General features: G+C 43.0%; 12 protein-coding genes and 1 non-coding gene across 13 annotated transcripts; 6 read left to right on the forward strand and 7 right to left on the reverse strand.

Moving 5' to 3' along the window:
* Positions 1 to 67: 67 nt before the first annotated feature.
* Positions 68 to 1,291, forward strand: YDJ1 (type I HSP40 co-chaperone; the record flags this gene model as incomplete). Its single annotated transcript, XM_018859482.1, has 1 exon — positions 68 to 1,291. The coding sequence occupies one exon, from the start codon at positions 68 to 70 to the stop codon at positions 1,289 to 1,291; it is 1,224 nt and encodes a 407-aa protein (XP_018714132.1).
* Positions 1,292 to 1,478: 187 nt separating this feature from the next.
* Positions 1,479 to 2,429, reverse strand: COQ3 (hexaprenyldihydroxybenzoate methyltransferase; the record flags this gene model as incomplete). The annotated part of the gene is made up of 1 exon (XM_018856815.1): positions 1,479 to 2,429. One exon carries the CDS (start codon positions 2,427 to 2,429, stop codon positions 1,479 to 1,481), a length of 951 nt encoding a protein of 316 aa, XP_018714133.1.
* A 505-nt stretch (positions 2,430 to 2,934) lies between these two features.
* Positions 2,935 to 5,804, forward strand: METBIDRAFT_30089 (uncharacterized protein). The gene has a single exon (XM_018855552.1). The coding sequence runs from the start codon at positions 2,966 to 2,968 to the stop codon at positions 5,402 to 5,404; it is 2,439 nt and encodes an 812-aa protein (XP_018714134.1). The 5' UTR covers positions 2,935 to 2,965; the 3' UTR covers positions 5,405 to 5,804.
* On the reverse strand, positions 5,448 to 6,087 carry HCH1 (Hch1p). Its single transcript, XM_018853901.1, has 2 exons — positions 5,976 to 6,087; positions 5,448 to 5,906 (listed from the first exon to the last, which is right to left on the reverse strand). The coding sequence occupies exons 1-2, from the start codon at positions 5,999 to 6,001 to the stop codon at positions 5,492 to 5,494; spliced, it is 441 nt and encodes a 146-aa protein (XP_018714135.1). The 5' UTR covers positions 6,002 to 6,087; the 3' UTR covers positions 5,448 to 5,491.
* On the reverse strand, positions 6,019 to 7,899 carry METBIDRAFT_30090 (uncharacterized protein). Its single transcript, XM_018855553.1, has one exon. It carries the CDS (start codon positions 7,630 to 7,632, stop codon positions 6,175 to 6,177), a length of 1,458 nt encoding a protein of 485 aa, XP_018714136.1. The 5' UTR covers positions 7,633 to 7,899; the 3' UTR covers positions 6,019 to 6,174.
* Positions 7,640 to 8,739, forward strand: METBIDRAFT_30091 (uncharacterized protein). Its single transcript, XM_018855554.1, has one exon. It carries the CDS (start codon positions 8,042 to 8,044, stop codon positions 8,645 to 8,647), a length of 606 nt encoding a protein of 201 aa, XP_018714137.1. The 5' UTR covers positions 7,640 to 8,041; the 3' UTR covers positions 8,648 to 8,739.
* Positions 8,570 to 10,537, reverse strand: METBIDRAFT_30092 (ATP-dependent DNA/RNA helicase). Its single transcript, XM_018855555.1, has one exon. The coding sequence runs from the start codon at positions 10,524 to 10,526 to the stop codon at positions 8,748 to 8,750; it is 1,779 nt and encodes a 592-aa protein (XP_018714138.1). The 5' UTR covers positions 10,527 to 10,537; the 3' UTR covers positions 8,570 to 8,747.
* A 1,440-nt stretch (positions 10,538 to 11,977) lies between these two features.
* On the forward strand, positions 11,978 to 12,050 carry METBIDRAFT_t18. The gene has a single exon. It is a non-coding gene; the product is annotated as a tRNA-Ala (tRNA).
* A 533-nt stretch (positions 12,051 to 12,583) lies between these two features.
* On the reverse strand, positions 12,584 to 13,684 carry METBIDRAFT_15862 (uncharacterized protein; the record flags this gene model as incomplete). Its single annotated transcript, XM_018854619.1, has 1 exon — positions 12,584 to 13,684. A coding segment is annotated over one exon (1,101 nt), but the record flags the coding sequence as incomplete, so codon positions are not given.
* A 93-nt stretch (positions 13,685 to 13,777) lies between these two features.
* RAD18 (E3 ubiquitin-protein ligase) lies at positions 13,778 to 15,452 on the reverse strand. Its single transcript, XM_018853904.1, has one exon. The coding sequence runs from the start codon at positions 15,122 to 15,124 to the stop codon at positions 13,865 to 13,867; it is 1,260 nt and encodes a 419-aa protein (XP_018714140.1). The 5' UTR covers positions 15,125 to 15,452; the 3' UTR covers positions 13,778 to 13,864.
* Positions 15,453 to 17,325: 1,873 nt separating this feature from the next.
* On the reverse strand, positions 17,326 to 18,456 carry SEC12 (Sec12p; the record flags this gene model as incomplete). The annotated part of the gene is made up of 1 exon (XM_018855354.1): positions 17,326 to 18,456. A coding segment is annotated over one exon (1,131 nt), but the record flags the coding sequence as incomplete, so codon positions are not given.
* A 248-nt stretch (positions 18,457 to 18,704) lies between these two features.
* On the forward strand, positions 18,705 to 19,607 carry METBIDRAFT_38446 (putative pyridoxal kinase; the record flags this gene model as incomplete). The annotated part of the gene is made up of 1 exon (XM_018857002.1): positions 18,705 to 19,607. The coding sequence occupies one exon, from the start codon at positions 18,705 to 18,707 to the stop codon at positions 19,605 to 19,607; it is 903 nt and encodes a 300-aa protein (XP_018714142.1).
* A 506-nt stretch (positions 19,608 to 20,113) lies between these two features.
* On the forward strand, positions 20,114 to 21,898 carry ATG15 (triglyceride lipase; the record flags this gene model as incomplete). Its single annotated transcript, XM_018856551.1, has 1 exon — positions 20,114 to 21,898. One exon carries the CDS (start codon positions 20,114 to 20,116, stop codon positions 21,896 to 21,898), a length of 1,785 nt encoding a protein of 594 aa, XP_018714143.1.
* Positions 21,899 to 22,578: the final 680 nt, after the last annotated feature.

The following is a 22,578-nucleotide window of genomic DNA, read 5'->3' on the forward strand; positions in this document are numbered from 1 at the left end:
ATAAAACTGTAGAGCGGCGCTTCAACGTTTATTTATTCAACTTTCTACACATTCATACGCAAGCACAATGGTGAAAGACACTAAGTTCTACGATCTTTTGGGCGTCTCGCCCCAAGCCAGCGAGAACGAGTTGAAGAAGGCCTACAGAAAAGCAGCCTTGAAATACCACCCAGACAAGAACCCTTCCCCAGAGGCGGCAGAAAAGTTCAAGGAGTTGTCGCAGGCGTACGAGGTCCTTTCAGACGACCAGAAGAGAGAAGTCTACGACTCCTATGGTGTTGAAGGCTTGAGCGGTGGCGGTCCAGGTGGTATGGGCGGCATGGGCGCAGACGACATTTTTTCGCAGTTTTTCGGTGGCGGTTTCGGAGGCATGGGCGGAGGTGCTCCTAGAGGCCCTGCCAGAGGCAAGGACATCAAACACACTATCGCCTGCACGTTAGAGGAGTTGTACAAGGGCAGATCTGCTAAGTTGGCTTTGAACAAGACCGTCTTGTGTAAGCTGTGTGATGGCCGTGGTGGTAAAGAGGGCAAGATCAAGCAGTGTAGCTCGTGTCATGGTGCGGGCTCGAAGTTCGTCACCAGACAGATGGGCCCTATGATCCAGAGATTCCAAACCACATGTGACGTTTGTCAGGGTAGTGGTGACATCTGCGATGCCAAGGACAGATGTACCGCTTGTAAGGGTAAGAAGGTTCTGGCTGAGCGCAAGATCTTGCAAGTTCACATCGACCCAGGTATGAAAGACGGTCAAAGAATCGTCTTCTCTGGTGAGGGTGACCAGGAGCCAGGTGTTACTCCTGGAGACGTTGTGTTCGTTGTCGACGAGAAGCCACACAAGTCATTCACCAGAAAGGGCAACGACTTGTACTACGAGTCTGAAATCGACTTGTTAACTGCATTGGCCGGTGGAGAGGTCTCATTCAAGCATATTTCTGGTGATTACATCAAGTTCAATGTCCTCCCTGGTGAGGTCATCTCCCCAGGTGCCTTGCGTGTTATCGAGAAGCAAGGTATGCCAGTCTACAGAAGCAGTGACAAGGGCCACTTGTTCATCAAATTCTCTGTTAAGTTCCCAGGAAGCAAGTTTGCTTCCGAGGAAAAGTTGAAGCAATTGGAGTCGATTTTGCCACCAAGAACCAAATACACCATTCCAGCTGGTGCTGGTGTTGATGAGTGCGACTTGACTGAGGTCGACCCAAGATTGCACCAGTCTGGAGGCAGACGCGATGCCTACGACTCTGACGAAGAAGAGGGAGCACAAGGTCCAGGTGTGCAGTGCGCATCTCAGTAAGCGGTTGATATCGGATGACAAGGATATGATTCATCATAGTCAATGAATGGAATCAACCATTGAATAAGAGGAATTATAGATTGAATAACATGTTTGTTGTTGTACTGCGTGCTCGATGTTCTCAACATGTAGGTTTGGTGCAGAATTCGATAATTGTACTATTTACAAGGTGTGGAACAGGGTGGTCTCATCCTATTTTTTGAATAGCCATGAAGTAGTTGCCCATCTCCGCGTTGCTTGTAAACTTCCATCCACATGCGGGTAAGTAAACACAACCACGTGAATCAACAATCTTGAAGTTTTTCTTGTACTCACTCGAATGCAACCATTGACGGATCTCACTTTCGTTGATGTACTTCTTCACCGAGTGTGTTCCAACAGGCACTATACCCAAAACATGTTCCCCCATAAAGATAGTGGTGAACCAACTGACAAAGTCTCTGTTAATTGTGGACAAAAAGACGAATCCGCCTGTTTCCAAGCGGTCAAAAACCTCAGACAAGATCTGCGCAGGATAACTTACGTGTTCTAGCATCTCAAACACGGTGATGATATCAAATCTTTCCCCTTTAGGTAACTCTTCGACTGCTTGGTACTCATACAGTAAGACATCGGTAAGGTCTGGATCTTTCTTCATATGAACCTTCGCTGCTTCTAAGACGTCGGCTGATAGGTCGATTCCCTTCACTGAGTCAACATAATTTAATCTCGCTAAGGATTCTGAAAGTATTCCTCCACCACAACCAACGTCTAAGACCTTTAACGGCTTTTCAGCAAAAATCTCGGCCCTCTTCTCGTCTTGCTCCTCCAAAATTCGATCTTTAATCGACTTAGGGAGTAGGTCTAAATTGTATGGGGCAATGTATACCTCTTCATCTGCACTAGTTGTGTCGGCATTTAATTTGACGTTGTTTTTGATGACCTCATTGATGTAGTCCATTCGAAGTAAATTCATCTTGTGAAGAATCCTCTGTGGTCCATCCACATCCCACCAGCTGGAGGCAAGAGCATTGAAATGGGTCACTTCGTCTTTGGAGGCCGAAGTTGCTTTATTAACCTCATGTCTGAGTGAACATGAGATGCTGAATGCTCGACACAGAATTACTGGCCGAGTTCTCTGGAGGGCTTGTTTAATCATCAAGGAAGAAGTTGTTGTTACAGTTCACGAATTCATGCAGGTACCTCGATAGCGGGAATTTGAGTTGCCGATGGGTCATGGAAGTCACCAATGCTTCAAACAATAGAACGAAATATCTGAATTTTACATGCCTGTCTCTTTCAAGGTTCAGAATTGCAATAAGCAACGCTATTTGAGATATTTTTGTAAGTATGATTTTTAAGAAACCATTCTATTAAAAAACTTCTCAAAGTCTTCTCGTGAAAACAAGAAAGTCGAGAAATAATTGCGAAGCACCTTCAATTTTTGATAACGATAATCATTAAGTTGTTATCGATTTAAGTTTAATATGACAGATGACAATCACTTTCGTTGAGTTTTGTGAGCCTACACATTCACCACTGTTTAGTAGGTGTTGTTAACACGATTTATTACTGATATGGTATGGTGTTCAAATCAAAAAGTTTACGTGTAGTATGCTCGATCAATCTCAGTACGCGCGATTATTTACACAACGCACCGTAAATTTCGCCATCTCTTTCCAGCACACTGATCCCATGTCGGATAAAGATAGTTTGGTGGCGACCCGAGCTAGAAGAGCAAATGCAGGTTCTCGTCTAAAACAACTCATAGAACTAGAGGAGCAAGCATCCAGTGTCCCGAATATTGTATATTCTGAAGAAGACGAGAATGTACAGCTTTTGTTTCAAGAAGACGAGAACGACGAGGAGTTCGAAGAGTCAGATGATGATGGATCTGATCACAATGAAGAAGACGAAAATAGTGAAGAGGAAGAAGGCGAGTTTGCGCAATACCGCAAGGCAGAAACTCAGGGTTCAAATACTGAGGGGAAGACTCCTGAAATAGAACTGGCGATCAACTCTGATGAAATGCTATCCGATTCTGATTTATCAGCTTCCGAAAATGATGAAAGCGAAGGGGAAAGAGAGCTACAGAAAACAGAGAAGGAAAAAAAGCGGAAGACAAAGACCAGTATGATCATCCCTGCAATTAAAAAACCAAAGCTCGCAACAGAAATTCCCAAACCCAAGAAGAAGAAGACGAGGCATTCCGAACTGCTTCTTGATATCGATAGAAGAGCTTCTTCAAGAAAGTCGGCCATGAAAAATAAGGAAATTCTAGTACAGAAATTGAAGGAGGATGAGACAAGACGCGCAACCCTCACGCCGGTAGTCAGAGCTGTTGAGGCACAACTCACCCAAGAAGAAAGACTCGCGCAGGCCGTTGAGACAGAGAAAGAAAATGTTCTATCTCTCCATAGCTTTCTTGAGCAAGAGATCGTCAAGAAGGAGCACCAAAAATTACTCTTTCAACAAAGACGACCTAAGCTACGTAACGTGATACGTCTTTCATCAAAGGAAGTTTTTGTTGCTCCGATAGATGAAATAGAAGACGCTCGACATGTTCAGGACCTTTTTGAAAAAAAGAAAAAAGGCCGGAGAAGAAAAGCTGGATCTAACAATCCCGAAGAACCGCGACCAGGAGACATTGATAAAGAGTTACCTTATTACAAAAAAGAGATGGAGGAGAAGAGAAGAAAAGAGGAGGAAGAAGCTGCCGAAAGGGAGAGGCTAGAGACGCAGCGTGAAGAGAAAAGGCGCAGAATTGCGGAAGAAGACAAAAAGCGAAGAGACGAGCTCGAGGAGGAGCGTGAGTCTAGAAAGATCGCAAAGGAAGAGAGGTACAGAGAGTTTGAAAACGGTGATTTTTCTGTGACATCCTCTATGGAAACGGAAAACTCAAACGATCAAGGCGAAGTTGACAAAGTGTTATCTGAGACCCATTATGAGGTTCACCTGACGGAGCCAGTGGATGAAAAACTTGCAGTTTTCAACCTGAATCATGGCAAAAATGAAGGGCAGCAGAACAACGAACATATCTACAACGAGGAAAATGTGGAGGGAAAAGATAAAGAAGCAAGTGAATTTGGCGACAAAGAGATATCAGAGATACAAGGAGAACTGCATTTGGAGAACGAGACATCACCCGATCAGGGAAAGGGGGTTAACATTCATGATGCATCGAAGACAACAGGTGATGGTCGTGAAATGACCGAGTGTTCAATGACGGAAAATAAACAAAATTTTTCGAAACACACTATTACTGAGTCTGCCATGGATAGCAATGAGACAAAGGAACAAGCACCCATTGTCCTCAAGAACGACGAAGAATCTACAAATGAATCACTTGCAGATGAAAAGAAGGTATCGTTTGCTATCAGCGAGGAACATAATCTGGAAGTCTCGCTGCAAAACGAACTGGATGGACTGAATTTTGCTGAAGATACACCAGAGGCGGATGTTTCATACAGAGCTGATAAAGATGGCTTTATATACGAAGGTCCTGTTCAACATGTTGGTAGGAACGATGTCATTCTAATCAACTTTGACGACGAGCAGTTTCCACACCTCCAAGAATCAAGGATCAAAACTATTTTGTTTGGAAAAGATGCAAATCTAGGGGCCTCAAGGAGATTCAAAGATGTCAAAACAATCCTCAAGAGCAGCATCAGACTGGACAATCCTTACGCTGCTCCTAAAGGTGAAGAAGAAAACGATCTTTTGAGACCAGTCACAGATATTTTAGAAAACGACGCGATGTTCGAGGCTCTCAAAAAATTACCGCGCCTTGGTACGAAAGAGACGTTTGAGGTGGAGGAAGAGAATGAGCAGAAGGAAGAGGCGGCTGAGATTCAGATCCGTACAGAAGCACCATCAGGCCTCTATCTACCAAACGGAAACAAAAAGTTGTGTCTTATATCCGGGAAAGAGGCTCGTTATTTCGACCCTGCCACAGGGCTTCCATACGAGAACAAAGACATGTATCGCGTCATCAAGACGATTGAACAAGGCCTCATACCCTGGTATAGTATTGGCAAAGACCAAAACACCTACGGCGAGATTCAAATTTATCTTAACCACAGAAATGGCTCAAGACATGCCAAGGGTGTTCCTGAAGGATTCGACGGATGTTAAATACAATGCTATAGATTTTTTGATACTATACTAATGAACATTTCGATCAAGGTTCTGTATGCGAGCCTACATATCTCACCTGAGTCTCTACAACGTGGTGTCTTGCACGTCTCGTCCGTGTGCCAGGATTAAATCCAGCTGAAATTTCATGAGTTTCGTTCGAAGAACCGGCAAGAAGAAACGTTTTATGTCCAGGGAATGATCAGATGTGACTCCAAAAAAGTACTCGTCTTCATCTTGATCGTGAACAAACTCATCGATTGTAATGGTCCCCAGCAAATCTTTCTCTTCATCCTTCTTTTTACCCTCAATCGAAAACAGAAGCTTCATATCGTAAATGCACAATACCTTTCCTTTTCTCTGCGTGACATCACAGTCACCTAAAACCGAGTCCACACTTTTCAACACAAATTTGAAGGTGTTGTCTTCAAAAGTAGTGTCTTTGACATTATTGTCCATATACAGCTTGGCCCATGGAAGGCAGTTTTTGTCCACCCAGTGCCTAATGTGTTAGCAAAATCGATGATGCGCTACAAACCTTTGCTGCAAGGAATAATAATAAGACACATACCAATTATTGGGGTTATGAACAACCATTGGATATATTCTGTATGGGAGAGTGCTTCTGCAAGCGTGCTGTCACGGCTTATATGTCCGAGATTGGATCCAGGTTCGCAAGCTCGCGGAACCTGATGGAATTTTTCGCACGTCGCGAGTCGGACAGGTTCAGGCATGGAGTATGAATCAAATGAGGCTATATCGAACATTAATCAGTCTTCGGACCACGTATACGGGCTCTTGGCCCGAAATCTAGCTCCATATCTAAAAAGTAGAAATGGGATCGGTATCAATATGCATGCAAATAATGCTAAAAGTGTGGTGGCCCAGTGAATTCCCATGGCTTCATACATGCGCAAGCCAAATAGCGGAAAAATGCCTGACATAATTGAACGCACAAACGAATTCGTGGCCATGGCGGATGCAGTGTATTTGCGGTACGCTTCCACTGTGTATGCAAAAATTCCATTAAAGATGAGAATAGTGCCAATACCGTAAACGAAGGAGCCAAATATTGGTCCGATCCAATGTAAATCAGGATATGACGTCCAAGCGATTATGAATAGTCCTATGGGCGCGACAAAGACACCTACCATTACAGGCAAGAACCTGAACTCTGTCACATGAACGCCTCCATTTTTGGCGATGAGCCGGGCATGCCATTTATTAATTAAGGTAGGACTTATTAGGGCAGTCAAACTCAATCCCAAAATAAGCCCGATGAATCCAAGACCCTGGTCCTGAATATTAAACTGGTAAACAGTACTCAAAATGTAGGGAAAAGAAACAAAAAACATGTAAATGATGGCTAAGATGAAGCCCGAGTAAAAACATAAAGCCATAGTCATATGGTCTTTGAAAATGAGCAAAAGAGGCCGTTTTGAAGATACTACAATACTTTCATAAAGTGAAGTATTTTTCATCTCAATCGGGGCAAAGTATCTTTGGTCACCCGTACTCTTTCTGAGTCGCTTGGCTTTCTTCTTAAGAAGGATAGGCTCATAGGTTTCAGGAACAAAAAGAAGTACTAAAACTGTCATCAATCCAGACCAAATACACATTATCTTAAACTGCCATCGGTAATCAATATGCTGACAAATCAAACCTGAGATAAGAGGGCCTAAGCCCGGACCAAGGAAAGGAGAAACCGAGTATAATATTAGAGCTTTACTTAACTCCTTGTCTTGATCGTGTTTGAAATGAGCAGTTCGTTCTGCCTTCGTAAATAAATCAGAAAACGTACCACTAGCAACTGACATAAACGAGGAAGCGAAGAACCCTGCAATAGCTCTTGAAAATAGAACAAACCCAAAGCTTGAACTGAATGCGGGAACGAACTGGAAAGCAAATACAACAAAAAGGCCAGATACATACACTATTTTTCTTCCGTGGAATTCTGAAATAGGAGAAAGGAAGATACCACCAGTCCCAAGAAACCAAATGTATAATGAAATCCCTAGGGTGGAGACTTCATGAGACACTCCATAGTCAGACATAATAAACTCAGTAGCTAATGACCATACAGACGAGATAGAGGTTATACAAACAGAGGTCATAGAAACCACAATCACTATGAGCCATTTTCGTGTGTGACTTAAGCCGAGGGCATCTTCTGGATCTCCGAGCGTATCGAAAGAAACTTCAAATTCTTTCAGAGCTTTGAGACTCATTACATCAGTGTCACTGTTTTTTATGAAGTTTTGTTAAAAACAAAATTTCCTTCCCAATGTGAATGCAAAAACTGATCTATTTAACTACGACGATGGACGAGATGCGAGGTCTTCGCGGAATGACTGGAATGAAATCCTGACTAAGCCCCCTTTTTTGGTGCTTAGCTGAAATAATAAGTAAGCGAGGTGCTCGGTTGTTTGTCAGAAGAGCTGTTTTTTTTAACAGTTCCTTCCGAGTATTTCACCGCAGACTCTTGGTTTTTTTAAAGTTCACGTGTCATGCTCGTCCGTGCATGAAAACACACCGAGCTCGGTTGACGTAATCTCCATCGCCTGTGTCGCGAACCACGTTTCCTATTCAACTCAACTCCTTCTCCAGAGACAAGTTATCAGAAATATCCCGAAACATATGTCCACAGGAATCGAACTAAAAGACTTGCATAATAAGCCATTTTTTGACATCGAGGAGAACACGAAGTTCCATCGGCCAGCAAAAGCATACGTGTACTTAGCTGTGGAGCTTGTTATTGGAACTCAGATACTTTACTCATACGACCATGTGGCCCTGAAATTTCCGCTTTTGGCACCTGCTATCTTGGGATCCACTTCTGCTGCACTAGCACAGTCATTGATTCAGTTCTTCCGACAAAAAATTTCGACAAATAGGCTTTTAAAGTTTATAGCCTGGGGTTGTATTAACGGATGCTTCACAGCACTTTGGATCGACGTGTTGGTGAGTCGCGTGGAAAATGTTGCCCTTCAAATAATTATAGACCAAACAGTCGGAGCTCCATTATTCCAGCTAATGTTCACTGTTCTCTCCAGTATATGGGAGAACGATAGCATCTTTGGTCTGAGTTCCCAGTCTACATTTATGAAATCATTGCGATACAGCTACTGTTACTGGCCTTTTATATCGACATCAATGTTTATTCTTGTACCACCGCAATTGATGTTTTTCCTTAATTGCCTTGCGAGTTTCGTGTGGAATCTCATTCTCAGCAGATTGAATTAGCTTGTTACATAACACGATAACGCAAACCACGTAATCCTACTGAATATACATGTAATTCAATAATAATTGAGCCTGCAAATATATGGGTTCATCGAAGGCATTATGCCTTATATGCTGCCTTGAGAGGGTCAGCCTTCTTTCCTGCCTTCTTCTTCTTTTTGTACACCTTATTCTTTTTGAAAGGAACGAAACCTAAGTTCTTTTTGTCTCCGCTTCTCGCACTTGCTGGAAGCAAATATTCTGGAACCCTTTTCAACTGCGACTGGACACGAGATGGATAGTATTCTTTGTCATGTCTCAAAGATGCCAAATCCTGAGGGTTTTCTTCGAAGAATCTCTTCAACTTGTCACTGTTAATCAACTCCTTTTTCAATTCCAGCACTCTAGCCTCTCTGATAATGACAGACGTAACAGCTTTGAATGCATCTTCAGCTCTGTAACGGAAACCTTCCACCTGTTTCATGTCAAATTGGTAGGGCTTTATCTCAAATCCGTTTTTCAGCTGCTGTTTTTCAACTCTTTTCAAAACTTTCTCATCTTTCTTTGATGTTCCAACACCAGCAACTCTATGCTTACCTACCTCCTTTTCAGGAACAATGAAAGACAAAGCCATTCCAGCTTTACCCGCTCTTGCAGTTCTCCCAATCCGATGCACATAAGCACGCGAGGTTGTAGGCATATCGAAATTGAGTACACATGCGACATTACGGAAGTCTACTCCTCTAGACACTCCATATTCGCTATCTTTAACAGCCTTTGATTTCTTCTTGCTTTTCTTCGATTCCTGCTTCGGGGTTTGGTGACAACCCTCCTCTTTCGTTTCCGAGTCTTCGACAGTTTGTGGTGGCTCATTTATTTTTCCATTTTCAGCCTCCTCTTCATCTTTTTCAACGGTAAAATCATTTGTCTCATCCGTAGCAATCAACAAGTTGTATACATTTTTGTTGTATTCATCAACAATGTGTATTCTGGAATTCACTGGTAGCTCACTGTTCAAAATACAACAGCGAACGCCAAATTGTTCCAAAAACAACTTTAATCTGTAACCACGGTCAATTGTGTTGACAAAAATCAAAGACTTTCCCTTAATTAAACGCAATTTGAAAATAACGTAGGCTAGCAAAAATTTATCGAATTCAGTTGTGCGAGCATAGTATTGAACCAAGTTAGATCTTGATAAATTTTCCTCATTCAATTTCAAGACAGCTGGTCTGGAACAGAATCGTCTCTTCAACTCTTCCAAGTCCTCGTTAATGGTGGCAGACATCAAGTATGTCTGCAAATTTGTCTTCACAGGCAAAAATGTCTCAAGTTGCTGCAAGTCCTCCATGTACCCGTAAGACAAAACTAAATCAACCTCATCTATGACTAAACTTTTCACTTTACTCAATTTGATCATGTTGGTGTTGACATTCAGCTGCAATATTTGAATTAATTTCGAAGGTGTGGAGACGACGATGTCAGGCTCGGCCATCAACAATGTGTTAAGGACAGACTCTGACACATTTGACGACAAATTAACTGATGTGACTTTGTGATTGCAGTATACCAAGAGTTTTTCGATGAATTGCGTAACTTGATTTGAAAGCTCCTTGGTTGGAACTAAGATAATGCTTTTGACACACTTACCTTCTTCTTCGGTCGTCAATATATTTTGCAAGATTGGGATACAATATGCTGCCGTTTTCCCTGAACCAGTACTCGACTTAGCAATGATATCTCGTTTTTCTTCCAAAGCGAGAGGCAATGCACTGGATTGAATTAATGTAGGATTTTTGAAGCCCAAGTGATCGATGGCTTGCAAGATTCGAGCGTCAAGCCCGAAAGAATCCCACAGAGATGTGTCATCGACGTATGCTGCTGCAGCTGACTTTTCCATGCTTGATTATCGAAGTATATACTAGATTCGGTGGAAGTAACGAAAATTGGGTGATGCTCATCTGATAGTATATACAGGACACAATGATTTCACAGAGGCGTAAGGTAAGCCAATGAGGAATCCAACTCACATTTACTTTCAATTGAAGATATTTTGAGACTTGAAAACTCTAATTTGTCTTAAAGGGTAAAAAAATCGAAGATCAATAAAATACTAATCATATGTCGAATTCATATATCAAATCTTACGCGGTGCACAATTATCTGAACGAACGGATCCTCTCGCACAAATTCAAGTTCTATTACAACAACGATCAGTAAGGTAGAAACTTACCCACCTCAAAACGGTCAGCCATCGCAAATCTATCACTGTATGAAAAAAAAGAAAAAAAAAAAATTGATCTGAAGCCATTTCATATGAACCCTCACTGTTTCTGCCCATTGATTAAATTTTTACGGCTCTTACCTAAACCTTCTGTTTAGGAGCGCTGGAGTTGAACCATGCAGCTTACCCCCTCATATGCCTTTCCGATCCTTTTTATATGTACTCCTGATAGGACAGGATTTTTTTACATTTTTTTTTTGACAATGAACATTTTGGAGTCGAGTCTTTCAGAACAGTAATAAGTCTTCATCATTGAATTAGATTTCCGCGGCATTGAAATGTAGATTTTCTTTGTTTTTTTTTTAATCGAAAAACCGCCAGTGATCACGTCCTCGCATCATTTGATCGCAGTCCACTTCCGCACAGATCAACCCTTCAATCTCAAAATAGGAACACCTCGCTTCAGATACCCACTATCGCGACTACAACCTCAATTCGGCAAGATCAACACATCTAACATCAACGTAAACACTCACGTCGATGATGCCCTCCAAAAGATAGCCAACGAAGGAAAAGAATATATTGCATTCATGGGATATGTCCGCAAACGCAAACCGCAATTCGCCAAAACGATACTAGGGGAAGGTAGAGAGATATCAAGAACAGCGCATTGTGATGAGGCCATAAGAACCTTCTTCAAACCGAAACGAATCGAAACAACAATATTCAGAAAACTAGAAAATGCAGAAATAGGGATATCGAAAGAAGACACGGTAGGGATAAAAAAAATAGCTTTGCCCCTTTCACCAGATGTATTATTTTTTTTTTTTGGTAGATTCATCTGATTAAAGGGGCAAAACTATATAACGAATATATATAAAAAACCTTTAAACAGCTCCCAGCTACGTACCAAGTGTCTTAGCTCGGCCCGTCCCCTTCGACTCCTAGGATAGGGCTTCAACTCAGAACCTTTAAACGGCTCCTTGTACCTTCATGAAAAATTCTTGCTCGAATATTTACCATTACTCAAACTGAAGTGCATTTATATACATGAGCTGAAAAAAAACAAATATGGATCCAGATCTTACTATGAAATAAACATATATAGCCGATTGTTGTTGAAAATCGGGCGTGTGGCGTAGTTGGTAGCGCGTCTGCCTTGCAAGCAGAAGGTCACCGGTTCGACTCCGGTCTCGTCCATTTATTTTTTGTTGCATTGAGCTTTCTTTCGAAAGAAAATGAAAGTCCATCTTTAACACAGCAATATTCCAAAAACTAATAAGGTTGATACTAAAATCCCAATTAATATAGTAAAAGAAATAAATATGCAAGTTTCTACATGGGTGTCGTCATACATGATCGGCAGGATCAAAGGATCTCACAACGTACGCGGAATCATCATCTCCACTCGAATGCTCCATAATTGCTTCGGGTGGAATTTCAGACGGTGCGACGCCAGATCGGCCGAGACCAGACCGCGAACGATTGTTGCTTGTGGTCCGGGAAAAGTAACTGTTGCCTTCAGTAAAATTTTGGGGTCTTTTGTTACTCAGGGGTCGTTCAACTGGATTAACAGCGTTTGCTGCGCTGTCTCTGGTATCTCGATGACTCTGTGTACGTGTTAGTGTTCTTAGAAGAGTTTCTCCCATGAAAGAAGCACTTCTACCAGGCTCATTTACGCCAGGTTCACGAGCACTGTCCGAGTCTTTGCCATATTCAGCTGCGTATCCCGAGGCTATCGATTGTTCCCTTTCACGAGGGGGCCCCATACCATACACAGGGAAGACATTCGAAGGGGAACGCCGCAGCAAGACTTTCCTCCGGCTCATAATGCTTGGGGATCGAATAGAGGCACCGTCAGAAATGTACCCGCTCTCTCTAGGTGACTTTATACTAGCATCATTATCATCGGCTCCGGTATCCGATTCAGTACTTTCGCTCTCTTCTTCCGGCCTACCACGCACGACTCTTGAATCTTGATTGATTTCTGGTTGTTGATCTCTCATTTCGTATCTTGGCAAACGCAACTTTCTTTGATCCCTCTCCACAGCAACAATATGTAAATAGAAAGGTACAATTAAAGAAAAGAAAGCGCCTCCGATGATGTTTCCAAGCGCACCAGGCAAGAACAATTTCCAAGCCACAGTTGCCACATTTGTAGGAGCGCCATTGATTAAGCCAATGATGATTAAGAACATATCTGCAACAGCGTGTGTAAAGCCCAAGCTGACGAGCACGAAGATGGGCAAAGTCATCAAAATTAGTTTGACATGGATAGGCTTCGCCATTAGTTGCATGTAAATAGCAAGGCATACGAAGAAGTTCCCAGCCATAGATTTTATTAGAGTTTGCACAAAATTGAATTCGAGTTTCTCATTGAGAATAGCGATGGATCCGGTCACCCATGAAGGCAGAGACGAGATAGATGAAAAGTTGCAAATGATATAGCATACGAAAATATTTCCCACCAAATTGAGCCACCAACTCACAAACCAGGAGATAATTAGATCAAGTATTGAAACCGCACCTCGAGCAACACCAACGGAGAAAAATAGGATATTGGAGTTAAATAGGTCCACACCCATGATCACGACGAAAAAAAGTCCTATTGGGAAGACGAGACCTTGTATCAAATACAAGACTCCCGGATTCACGTCGAGAAGTTGAGGAGAATCAGAGTATAACATAACATGTAGCATTCCGCCACTTGTGAAGAACACACCACCGATGAACGAGTTGATGATTAAAGTATCAAGCAGCAATCTTGCCTTCTTCATCGATGTCGCGACAACGGCAAGCGCACTTTCATGCGTCGTCAAATATAATCCGTCTTCATCCATAGCGAAGAACAGATCAGGCTTTCCTTGAGATCAAGGATGAGTTTAGCCGGCGGCACCGGGTAAATTGTGGCAGGGTGTCATATCGATGACGAAACGCATCCAGCAGGCATGCAGTCTGTCCACGGTAACAATGACCCGGAGTGGACATAAATCGCGCGGAAACGCCACTACATATCACTGCGGCGCGAATAGAGCAGATGTGCTAAAATCGAAATCATCGGCCGGATCTTTCTCTCTATGCGAGGCTTGATCCCCTAGATGCACATTTTTGTTTTCTTCGTTGGTTAGTGGATTTGTAGCACTCCTGCTACTGGCAATGTCGTTTGTAGAAGCACGGGTTGCATGATCTGGGCTTTTCATGTTCTTTGTCAGTGCCTGTTTTTTCCGAGATTTACGGGCTTGTTTCACGAGCTGCTTAAACTCATCTTTGTATATATCAAGCCAGGCTTTGATGGGAAAATCCTTGTCTGCTAGGCTTTTTCGACTGAGCGAGTCCCCATAAATCGTGTTTGAAGCTGACGTTAGAGGCGTCATCAGATGGGAGATTTCTGTCTGCTTAAGCTTTTGCCTGAGTTCCATTTCCGTGAGAGGATGATTGGAGTCCAAGTTGGACTGATTAAGAAGATAGTAATGGTTATATCTCCATTCGAGTTCTGTCCTCGAGCCCAGTGTAGAGAGCTTGAGAGCCATCAACTTTTCCTTCACTTTCGCTGTAGAAAGTGACGAAAAGTCCACCTTAGGTATTCTTTTCGTATTATGATGATGCTGGTCTCCCTTATTGAAATAAAAATTGGCGTGGTCGACGTTATTCGCTGCATTCTTTTGTCGCTTACGACCCTGGAAGAACAGGACCACATCGTTCGTCTTACGCTTCACCGAATGTGTTTTCAGCATTAGCTTGGGATCCGGCTTCCCATTAAGACAATAGTCGAGGTGGCTCCCTTGAACATGCTCTTCCTTCATGACTTCTCCACAGACAGGGCAATGCACATACCCAGCATCTAGTATCGTCCCTTGTGCCAGGGTAGAATTTGAGTCTAGTCCTTCAGAATGATCTGGGATTTCTATGACATCTAGATGAACTTGCTGATTTTTGATAGTCTTCATGTTATCTTGCTGATCATTGGTTGAACTCTCTTCCTCTTGCAAAAGAGAGATAAGGTCATCACGAAGAGCTTGGAAACACAAGACAATCTCTTCTAAAAGGATGACACGTTTTAGGTTGCTTTCGAATTGCTCGGCTTTGCAAAGCGGGCATTGGCTCACAATCATCAAGTGCTGTCTTATGCACTGAGAGCAGAAGGTGTGATTGCAAGATGTGATTACTGGTGCTTTTAAGAAATCTTTGCAGATCAAGCATCGCTGAAGGGAATCTAGCTGTGAAAGCTTGGGTATTCTCGTGAGTTTCCAGTCAGAAGGCTCAAACTCGGACATTGCGAGTGCTTCTTTTGCGCTTGAGTTTGATGTTTAACTCTAAAACTTTGGATGAATCTATTGACGGCGAAGTGCAGTGTCAGCGCGAGCTGTGCTATGACGCTTTACGAAGTTGCGAAATTTCGCCTTTATGCAGCAAATGATGGCCGCGAGAAGGCGAGAAGCGATAAGAGAGGCTGTTCGAGTATTGGCGGAGTACTGATGAAAAATAGAAGAGTAACATGCAAGCAAAAAATGATTTAAATTTGGTTTGTCCTCGACGCGAATAAAGTATAGTTTAAGATTTAAGCGTTCTTGTATTAGTTCTTAAATTTATAGTTAATTTAAGGACGGCTGGTGAAGGGGACCGTGCAGCTTCTGTTTCTCCACCTCATCCATGGGTATCAAGATCACAACTCATCATGATCAGCTTGAGTCCCTTGGGAACTTTCTTGAATACCAACAGTTGTTTTCACGTGGTTCTCATGAGTCAGTTCGGAGGGACTAGCAAATCCAGAGTCTGAATTGGGAATTGAGGTGTAAGACTTCTCAATAGTTGCAGAGACAAAGCGCGAGCTCGAATCATACCCATAAATTTTAGTATCTTCGTTAGTAATTTCAGCATCAGACTCTTCGACCCCACTACTGATCAGTTCATTTGATTCCTTGCTCATTTCAATGCTCGCTGCGACAGGAGACTCGAGAGAGGGAACGACGTCACTAGTCTTTGCGTCAGCAGTATATGGCGCAGGGTCCACAACGAGCTTATCATCTTCTGTGGAACTAGAATTGATTTCCAGACTGAGTTGCAGCATTTCTTCAACAATCGTAGATGTTGATGCCTCATCTTCACAGACTGGCTGGGGCTCATCGGAATTCAACGCAGCGATCTTGGATTCGCTCAGTAGAATTTCATGAAAAGTATCAGTAACATTTTCAGGTTCTGTGGACTCTTTCTCAACAATGAGGTCCACAGAATGCATCATCATGTCATTCCTCGAAGACTCAACGAAGGATGTTTGGGCGGAAAATTCGTCCGAATTATGACTTGGATCATTCTCCCTAATGACGGTCGAGGGTTTCGAAAGTGCTTCAACTGCAGTAGTTTCGCTTATTACATTTGCAGATTTTACACTTGATGAGTGCACTGCCGATATGCTTTCGGAAAATTTCGACTCAATATTGGTTTGATCGAACAAAGTCTCATGAGAAACAGGCTCTGGCTGCATTTCAGAGATGCTTTCTTCAGCATTGATGGTCAACTCAGCAGTACCGGTATATTCTAATGGCAGTTTACCGCTTGAAAACAGCACACTATCTTCCTCAGAGATATACACACCGCTAGTTTCATTCCTGGCTGACTCCGAGATTACATCAGTCTGTGATGCGGGTGGCGTATTATTGATATCTTGAGCATCTTCCACTGGTTTTGCTGGTTCTTTTTGAATGCTCATATCGTGTACGACTGTTTTGACTATGTTTTTAAATTCAGTTTCATACTGGGAAGGTTGCTGAGGTTCGGAGTCGTCAAGAGATTCAAATGTATTTTCTCGAACTAGAGATCCCGACTCTTTTGTCAAAGAAGTGTGCATGCTGTCATTAGCTTTGGGGGTTTCTGTGGGGATAATGTCACCCAGCGAGACGGCGAAAGGATACGAGTGACTTTCGCTGGAGTCAGTCTTCATAGAGATGGCATTGGATTCCGTTTTTTCATGTGAAATTTCCAAGATGTCATCGTCTTGCGTGGCAGATCCATGGATGGAAAGGTGAGTTGCGTCACTGATAATAGATAATGTATCCTTTTCACCTGCTTCCTTTGTGAGCTCATGAACATCTTTCGTGACTTTTCTGACGATATCGGAACTCTCAGTTGATGTTCGTTCAGTAGTTTCGGTGACCCACTCGAGGAAAGGCGATTCTGGGAGTGCAGAATTTTTTTCTTTTTGTGCTGACCGCTTGTTTACTTGGTCTTTCAAAAGCTCGACACCTTTGAGAGTCTGTTCTCTCGCAAGTTCAAAACCAATCTTTCCATAGTGTTGACTCAACTCATAACATTCTTTTCCGTATTTTTGAGATACTTCTAGTCCCACTTCTTGATAGCGTTGAGCATGCACAAGAGCCTTACCTCCATAAATTTTCGAAAGTTCAATGTATTGATCGATTTCTCCTGTTTCAAGTGCCCTTTGAATGTAAAAAGCGAAGATGATAATCACACCTGAATAGAAAATGAAGCGGAAGAGAGAAAAAATGAAGGAGAAAAATCCACCAGACGACGGCTTCACCAAAAGCACATTGACAGTATTGGATGCACTGCCAGTTGCCAATTTTTTGCCGTCGGGGGAAAAGCTCAAACAAGTGACGGCAAACTTGTGCAACTTAGTATACGTTTTGATCATTTTGAAGTCAGTAACCCGGAGTAAAGACACGGAGAAGTCGTTCCCTGCCACCGCAAACATGCCAGATGATTTGGAAACATCAATAGCAACAATGCCCTTGATCTTATTGGAAATAATAACTTCTCTTAAGACTTTTCTTGTCTCAGTATTGTATTCCAAGACTGCGGCACCTTTTCCATTCCTGGAAGCAGCAGCAATAATAACCTTTGGCCCATTAACATAGCGCACCTTGGAGAAGAAATACTTGCCCAAGATTTTTGCAGTTTTTTTGTCAGCATTGGCAGAGGAACTGATTGAATTGCCCGAATGGGTGGAGATTGTTTCAATGAAAGAGGCTGTCACGTAAGTGAAAGTTTTCCCCGAATCATCTTGGTTGAAATGGAAGTCCTTTATTTCAGAGGCAGCCGGGGGCTTGAAACGTAAGGTCAACTCAAGTGTATCGGGGTTGAAGATAAAAATCTCGGAAGGAATTCTAGAGGTCATCATTCCCCCAATGGAGGCGTCAGTGGACAAGTGCACAATTTTGGGATATTCGCCGATAGATTCTACCAGCAAGTTCTCGTCAAATTGAACCGCATCCAGGAATTGCAAGTGTTCATCTTCGGTGTAATTGTACTTCCTCAAATTGTTGTTAATGTTCATCGATCGAATCAATTCTGTCGACTGATTGCATCCGACAAAGATCTGAAAGCGGCTGTTGTCACCTACAGAACTCCGGCAGAATTCGATGCACATTGGAGAATCTTCTTGTGCCGGCAACGTGATTTCCCGAAATTTCTGGAGCCGTCTACTTTTGTCAGAGACAGTGAAGCTACATCTGACGGCCGTGACCTTATTGGGAATCCCATTATTACCCTCACCACCACCCCCACATGCTAACAAAGTATGATTATTGATAAAGCGAAGACCATATACGGGAAAGCCGGTATCGATTTCGGCAAAGTCTTTAGCTGCCATTGGATCCACGAAATACGCTGGAGATCTGTGACGTTGAAGACGCTGCGTCTATTGTAGTGGTGGCACACCCGTACCGCTCGGCAAAATAATGCCACCGAGCGCTCGTACCACCAGATCTGCGAAAAGCCAGCATCACGTGACTACAGACTCGTCGATACCTCTTATCTATGCAATTAACTCTGCCGTGACTGACCCGATGCCGAGGAGGAAGTGCGATATTGAGCAAGTTAGCACACCAGACTACCGGCATGCAAAAAAACGCATTGTCCATACTGTCTCATGTCGCACATGGCTATGTGGGTAACCGGGCCGTGGTGTTTACTCTCCAGTATTGTGGATGGAATGTAGACGCACTTCACACTACCGAGTTTCTGAACCACCCAGGTTATGGTCAGTTCAAAGGACAAAAAGCGGATGTCGAGACTGTTAAATTGATTTTTGAAGGTTTGCAAAGCATCTTGGACTTGAGATTAGAGTACGAATTGATATTGGTGGGATACTGCCCCAGCGCAGAGGTTATGTCAACACTCTACGAACAGATCACCCCATTGATGGGGGCCGCGAAAGAAAAGAGTAGACCAATTTTGGTGGTAGATCCTGTCTTGGGAGACAATGGTAAACTCTACGTGCCTCAACAAATTGTTAAGGCTCACATTGAATTTTTGCAGTTGGGCTTTGTCGACTTGACTACACCTAATCAGTTTGAGTTGGAGTTATTAACAGGTATTCAAATTCATGACTGGGAAAGTGTAAAGCTAGCACTCACCACGTTTAACGAGAAATATAAAGTCCCAAACGTTGTCATACTGTCAGTGATTGTCGACGGTAGAATGTATGGCGTGGGATTCTCAAAAGCAACCGAAGCGATCTTCTATATCCCGATAGCAAAGATTGACTGTCGCTTCAGCGGATGTGGAGATGTATTCACTGCCTTGTTAACAAATATATTTTACGAAAATAATTGCACGCTCACACCCAAAGTCTTGAGCCAGGTGTTGATCAAGCTCAACCGTATATTGATGATTTCGTTTAATGAGGAAAAGGCGAAACTTGGAAAGGCCCCTATTGTGGTTCAAGATGTGCGTTTGATTCAACTGAGAAAAGTGCTTGACGAAAACTTTCTTCACGATCTTGAAGTGAGTTACTTATAGCAGATCTTGTACTTATAGTTTTTCCATTCGCCCTGTATTTTCTCACAATTTAATTCCAGCCGAGTTACAGATCATGGTGATCCAGGTGAGAAAAATGAATACCCCGGCAGCTCTCTCACTTAACCACTCATAAAAAATAGCTCAATTCTTGCCTCATGCAACAGAAATATGCATAAAGATTAGTGTATATCGCTTTTGACCAGAGAAGCGGGGAGGTCTTGTGATCGTCATTTTGTTCACCAGCCAAAATCCCATGTTTGCAAAGTCTTAGGTATGCATGTACACGTGAACTATGCCAATGAATTCAGTATTGCAAGTGGCTAAATACTATTTCTCCCCTTTTTTTTACACTGCGACCACTAATCAGCCATTCTTATCTATGGTATCAAGTGGCATTATAAAAAAGTGTCCTCAACACCGCGCAATGCCTGCACTGCGATAAGCTTTGTCACGCTTCACTCGTCCATCGCGTCCCAAAACTCCATAAGATTGTTTCCATCATCACAATGATACGGAGAAAGACGCCGTTTAGCGAAGACAAAAACAAAACTCCGAATCACGCCCTACGATACGCTGCTTTATTTTCTTTTCTTGCCATACTATTTATCTACAAACTTTCAGGGCTCTATTCTGTGTGGTCACCTTTGGGTACCCTTCCTTTGCCACCCTCAGAATATCTTTCAGATAGTTCCCTGCAAGGTAAAGGGAATAAATTGGAACTGTTCGACCAACAGTTTCAGCTAAAGCATATATTCCATCATGGTACTGGAGATCTACATCGTGTACACCGAAGACTAGATATTACACCCAAGTTTTTGGAGGAAAATGAAGCATTTCTTCTATCCACTGGCGACTCCGGCGTCCGTTCTTCATCAAATGTTGACGAGAGCAACCTTAATAGTGTGCTATCGGAGCCTGACTGGCCAAAGTCTAAAATGACGAACAATCCGTGGACGGTCCAGCTTCCTATACGGGAGAGACAATCCAAGGCTAAAGTCGTGCGCCTCACTGAGCGCCACAGTCCCAATTTCCTTGATTCGTATCTAAACTATGCCATGAAGGTGAAGGGAAACCCCAAAAGCCTCAATCTGATTGGCTTAGAGTGGGATCCAGAATCGGAGATCAGGGTCCCTGATATCAAAGATAGGGATACTGTTGTTTCGCTAGCCACCATTTCATCAAATGCGTACGTCAAACTCCCTCGTAGTGAGAAAGAAAAAGAAAAACTGGACTGGGTGGATGTGGGTGATCCTTGGGCCCCGGATGAAGATAATGCTGACATGAATTTTGGTTGGCTTGAAAACGGGTTGCGAGGCCATGTCTTTGTAAGCAACGATTCTAAGACTGTGGTGATAGGAATAAAGGGAACATCGGGCGCTTTCCTCCCTGGAGGAGGCAGCGAAGAAACGTCTGCAAATGATAAAACAAACGACAATTTACTCTTTCTGTGCTGCTGTGCACGCGTGGGGTACATGTGGACAACGGTATGTGACTGCTACGAAAAGGCGTATACCTGCAATCAAGACTGCCTAGAGTCTGAGCTTCTTCGTCAAGATAGATACTACCAGGCCACTCTAGACCTTTACAGAAATGTCACGAAGTTGTATCCACCAGAAACTACGGATATTTGGGTCACGGGTCATTCATTAGGTGGAGCGTTGGCTTCGCTCTTGGGCCGCACTTATGGGCTACCTGTTGTTGCATTTGAGGCCCCTGGGGAAATGTTGGCAAGCCAAAGATTACACCTTCCGAAACCACCCGGCATCCCGAAGCACTTAGAGTATATTTGGCATTTCGGAAACACTGCAGACCCCATTTTCATGGGTGTATGCAATGGTGCCTCATCGTCTTGCTCTGTTGCAGGATATGCCATGGAAACAGCGTGCCATACCGGACAAATTTGTGTTTACGATGTTGTCACAGACAAGGGCTGGCACGTCAATTTGCTCAATCACCGAATCCACACTGTTATCGACGATATTATTTTGGCATATAACGAAACAGCCCCTTGTGAAGAACAACCACCGTGTAAGGACTGTTTCAATTGGAGATTTACAAGCAACGACGACAACGAGCCTGATGAGCCCAAATTTCCCAATCCGTTCAAACCAAAGCCCTCACCTTCCGTAACGCTTAGCTCAACTTCTGCTTCTTCAAGCTCTTTTCGTGGCTCAAAGTCAACGTCGCTGACTTCTGGCACAAGTGAGCCCACAGAGGTACCGAAAAAATGTTTGAAAAGAACGTGGTATGGCTGGTGTTTAAAATGGGGACATGAGGATGAATCAAGATGAAAGCAAATGTCAAGAAGATTTTCGTGAAACAAAGTTAGTAAATTGTGGTCTCATTCCACTCACCCCACAGCTTTATGCAAACGTGAAATCATTATACATGAGGAAATTACGAGCGCAGCCGTGTGGAACTTCTCACATGCAGCCTGACGCTCGAGACAGTCTCACGTATTTCGGTTAAAAGGATGCAGCTGCTGGAGTGGAGTGTTTTGGGATCGCGGAACGGATTCCCACATATGGTACCACACTAGTATGCGCCTCTCTTGTCATGGGGAAAGATTTAAAAAATACACGTGACACTTCTTGCCATTGGCAAGATTGGGATTAACTTTATCCTCAAAATGCAAGCAAACATATGGAGGAATCGCTGCACGGACATACTGTGTAAAAAAAGACTTGTTCCTCCTCCGCGCGAAAAAAAAAAGAAAATTCTAAAAAAAAACTGAAGCCCGTACATCAGAGTATGTTTGCCGTCCCAATTCGGCATATGTTGAGAACCCAACCTATTTGGATAAAAGCTAAACAGAGTGCACAATGATTAAGCAAGCTATTTGGCCTGATCGTAGAAGTAATGCCTCCAGGCTCATGGCGCAAAGCCATGTTCACCTTGAAATTATGCCCTTTCCAACTCAAGAATAACAATTACTAGATTTTCCTGTTCCCCCATGAAAATCTGCTTAATA

The sequence above is a fragment of the Metschnikowia bicuspidata genome (assembly GCF_001664035.1).
Source record: "Metschnikowia bicuspidata var. bicuspidata NRRL YB-4993 chromosome Unknown METBIscaffold_1, whole genome shotgun sequence".
NCBI classification, from domain to species: Eukaryota; Fungi; Ascomycota; class Pichiomycetes; order Serinales; family Metschnikowiaceae; genus Metschnikowia; species Metschnikowia bicuspidata.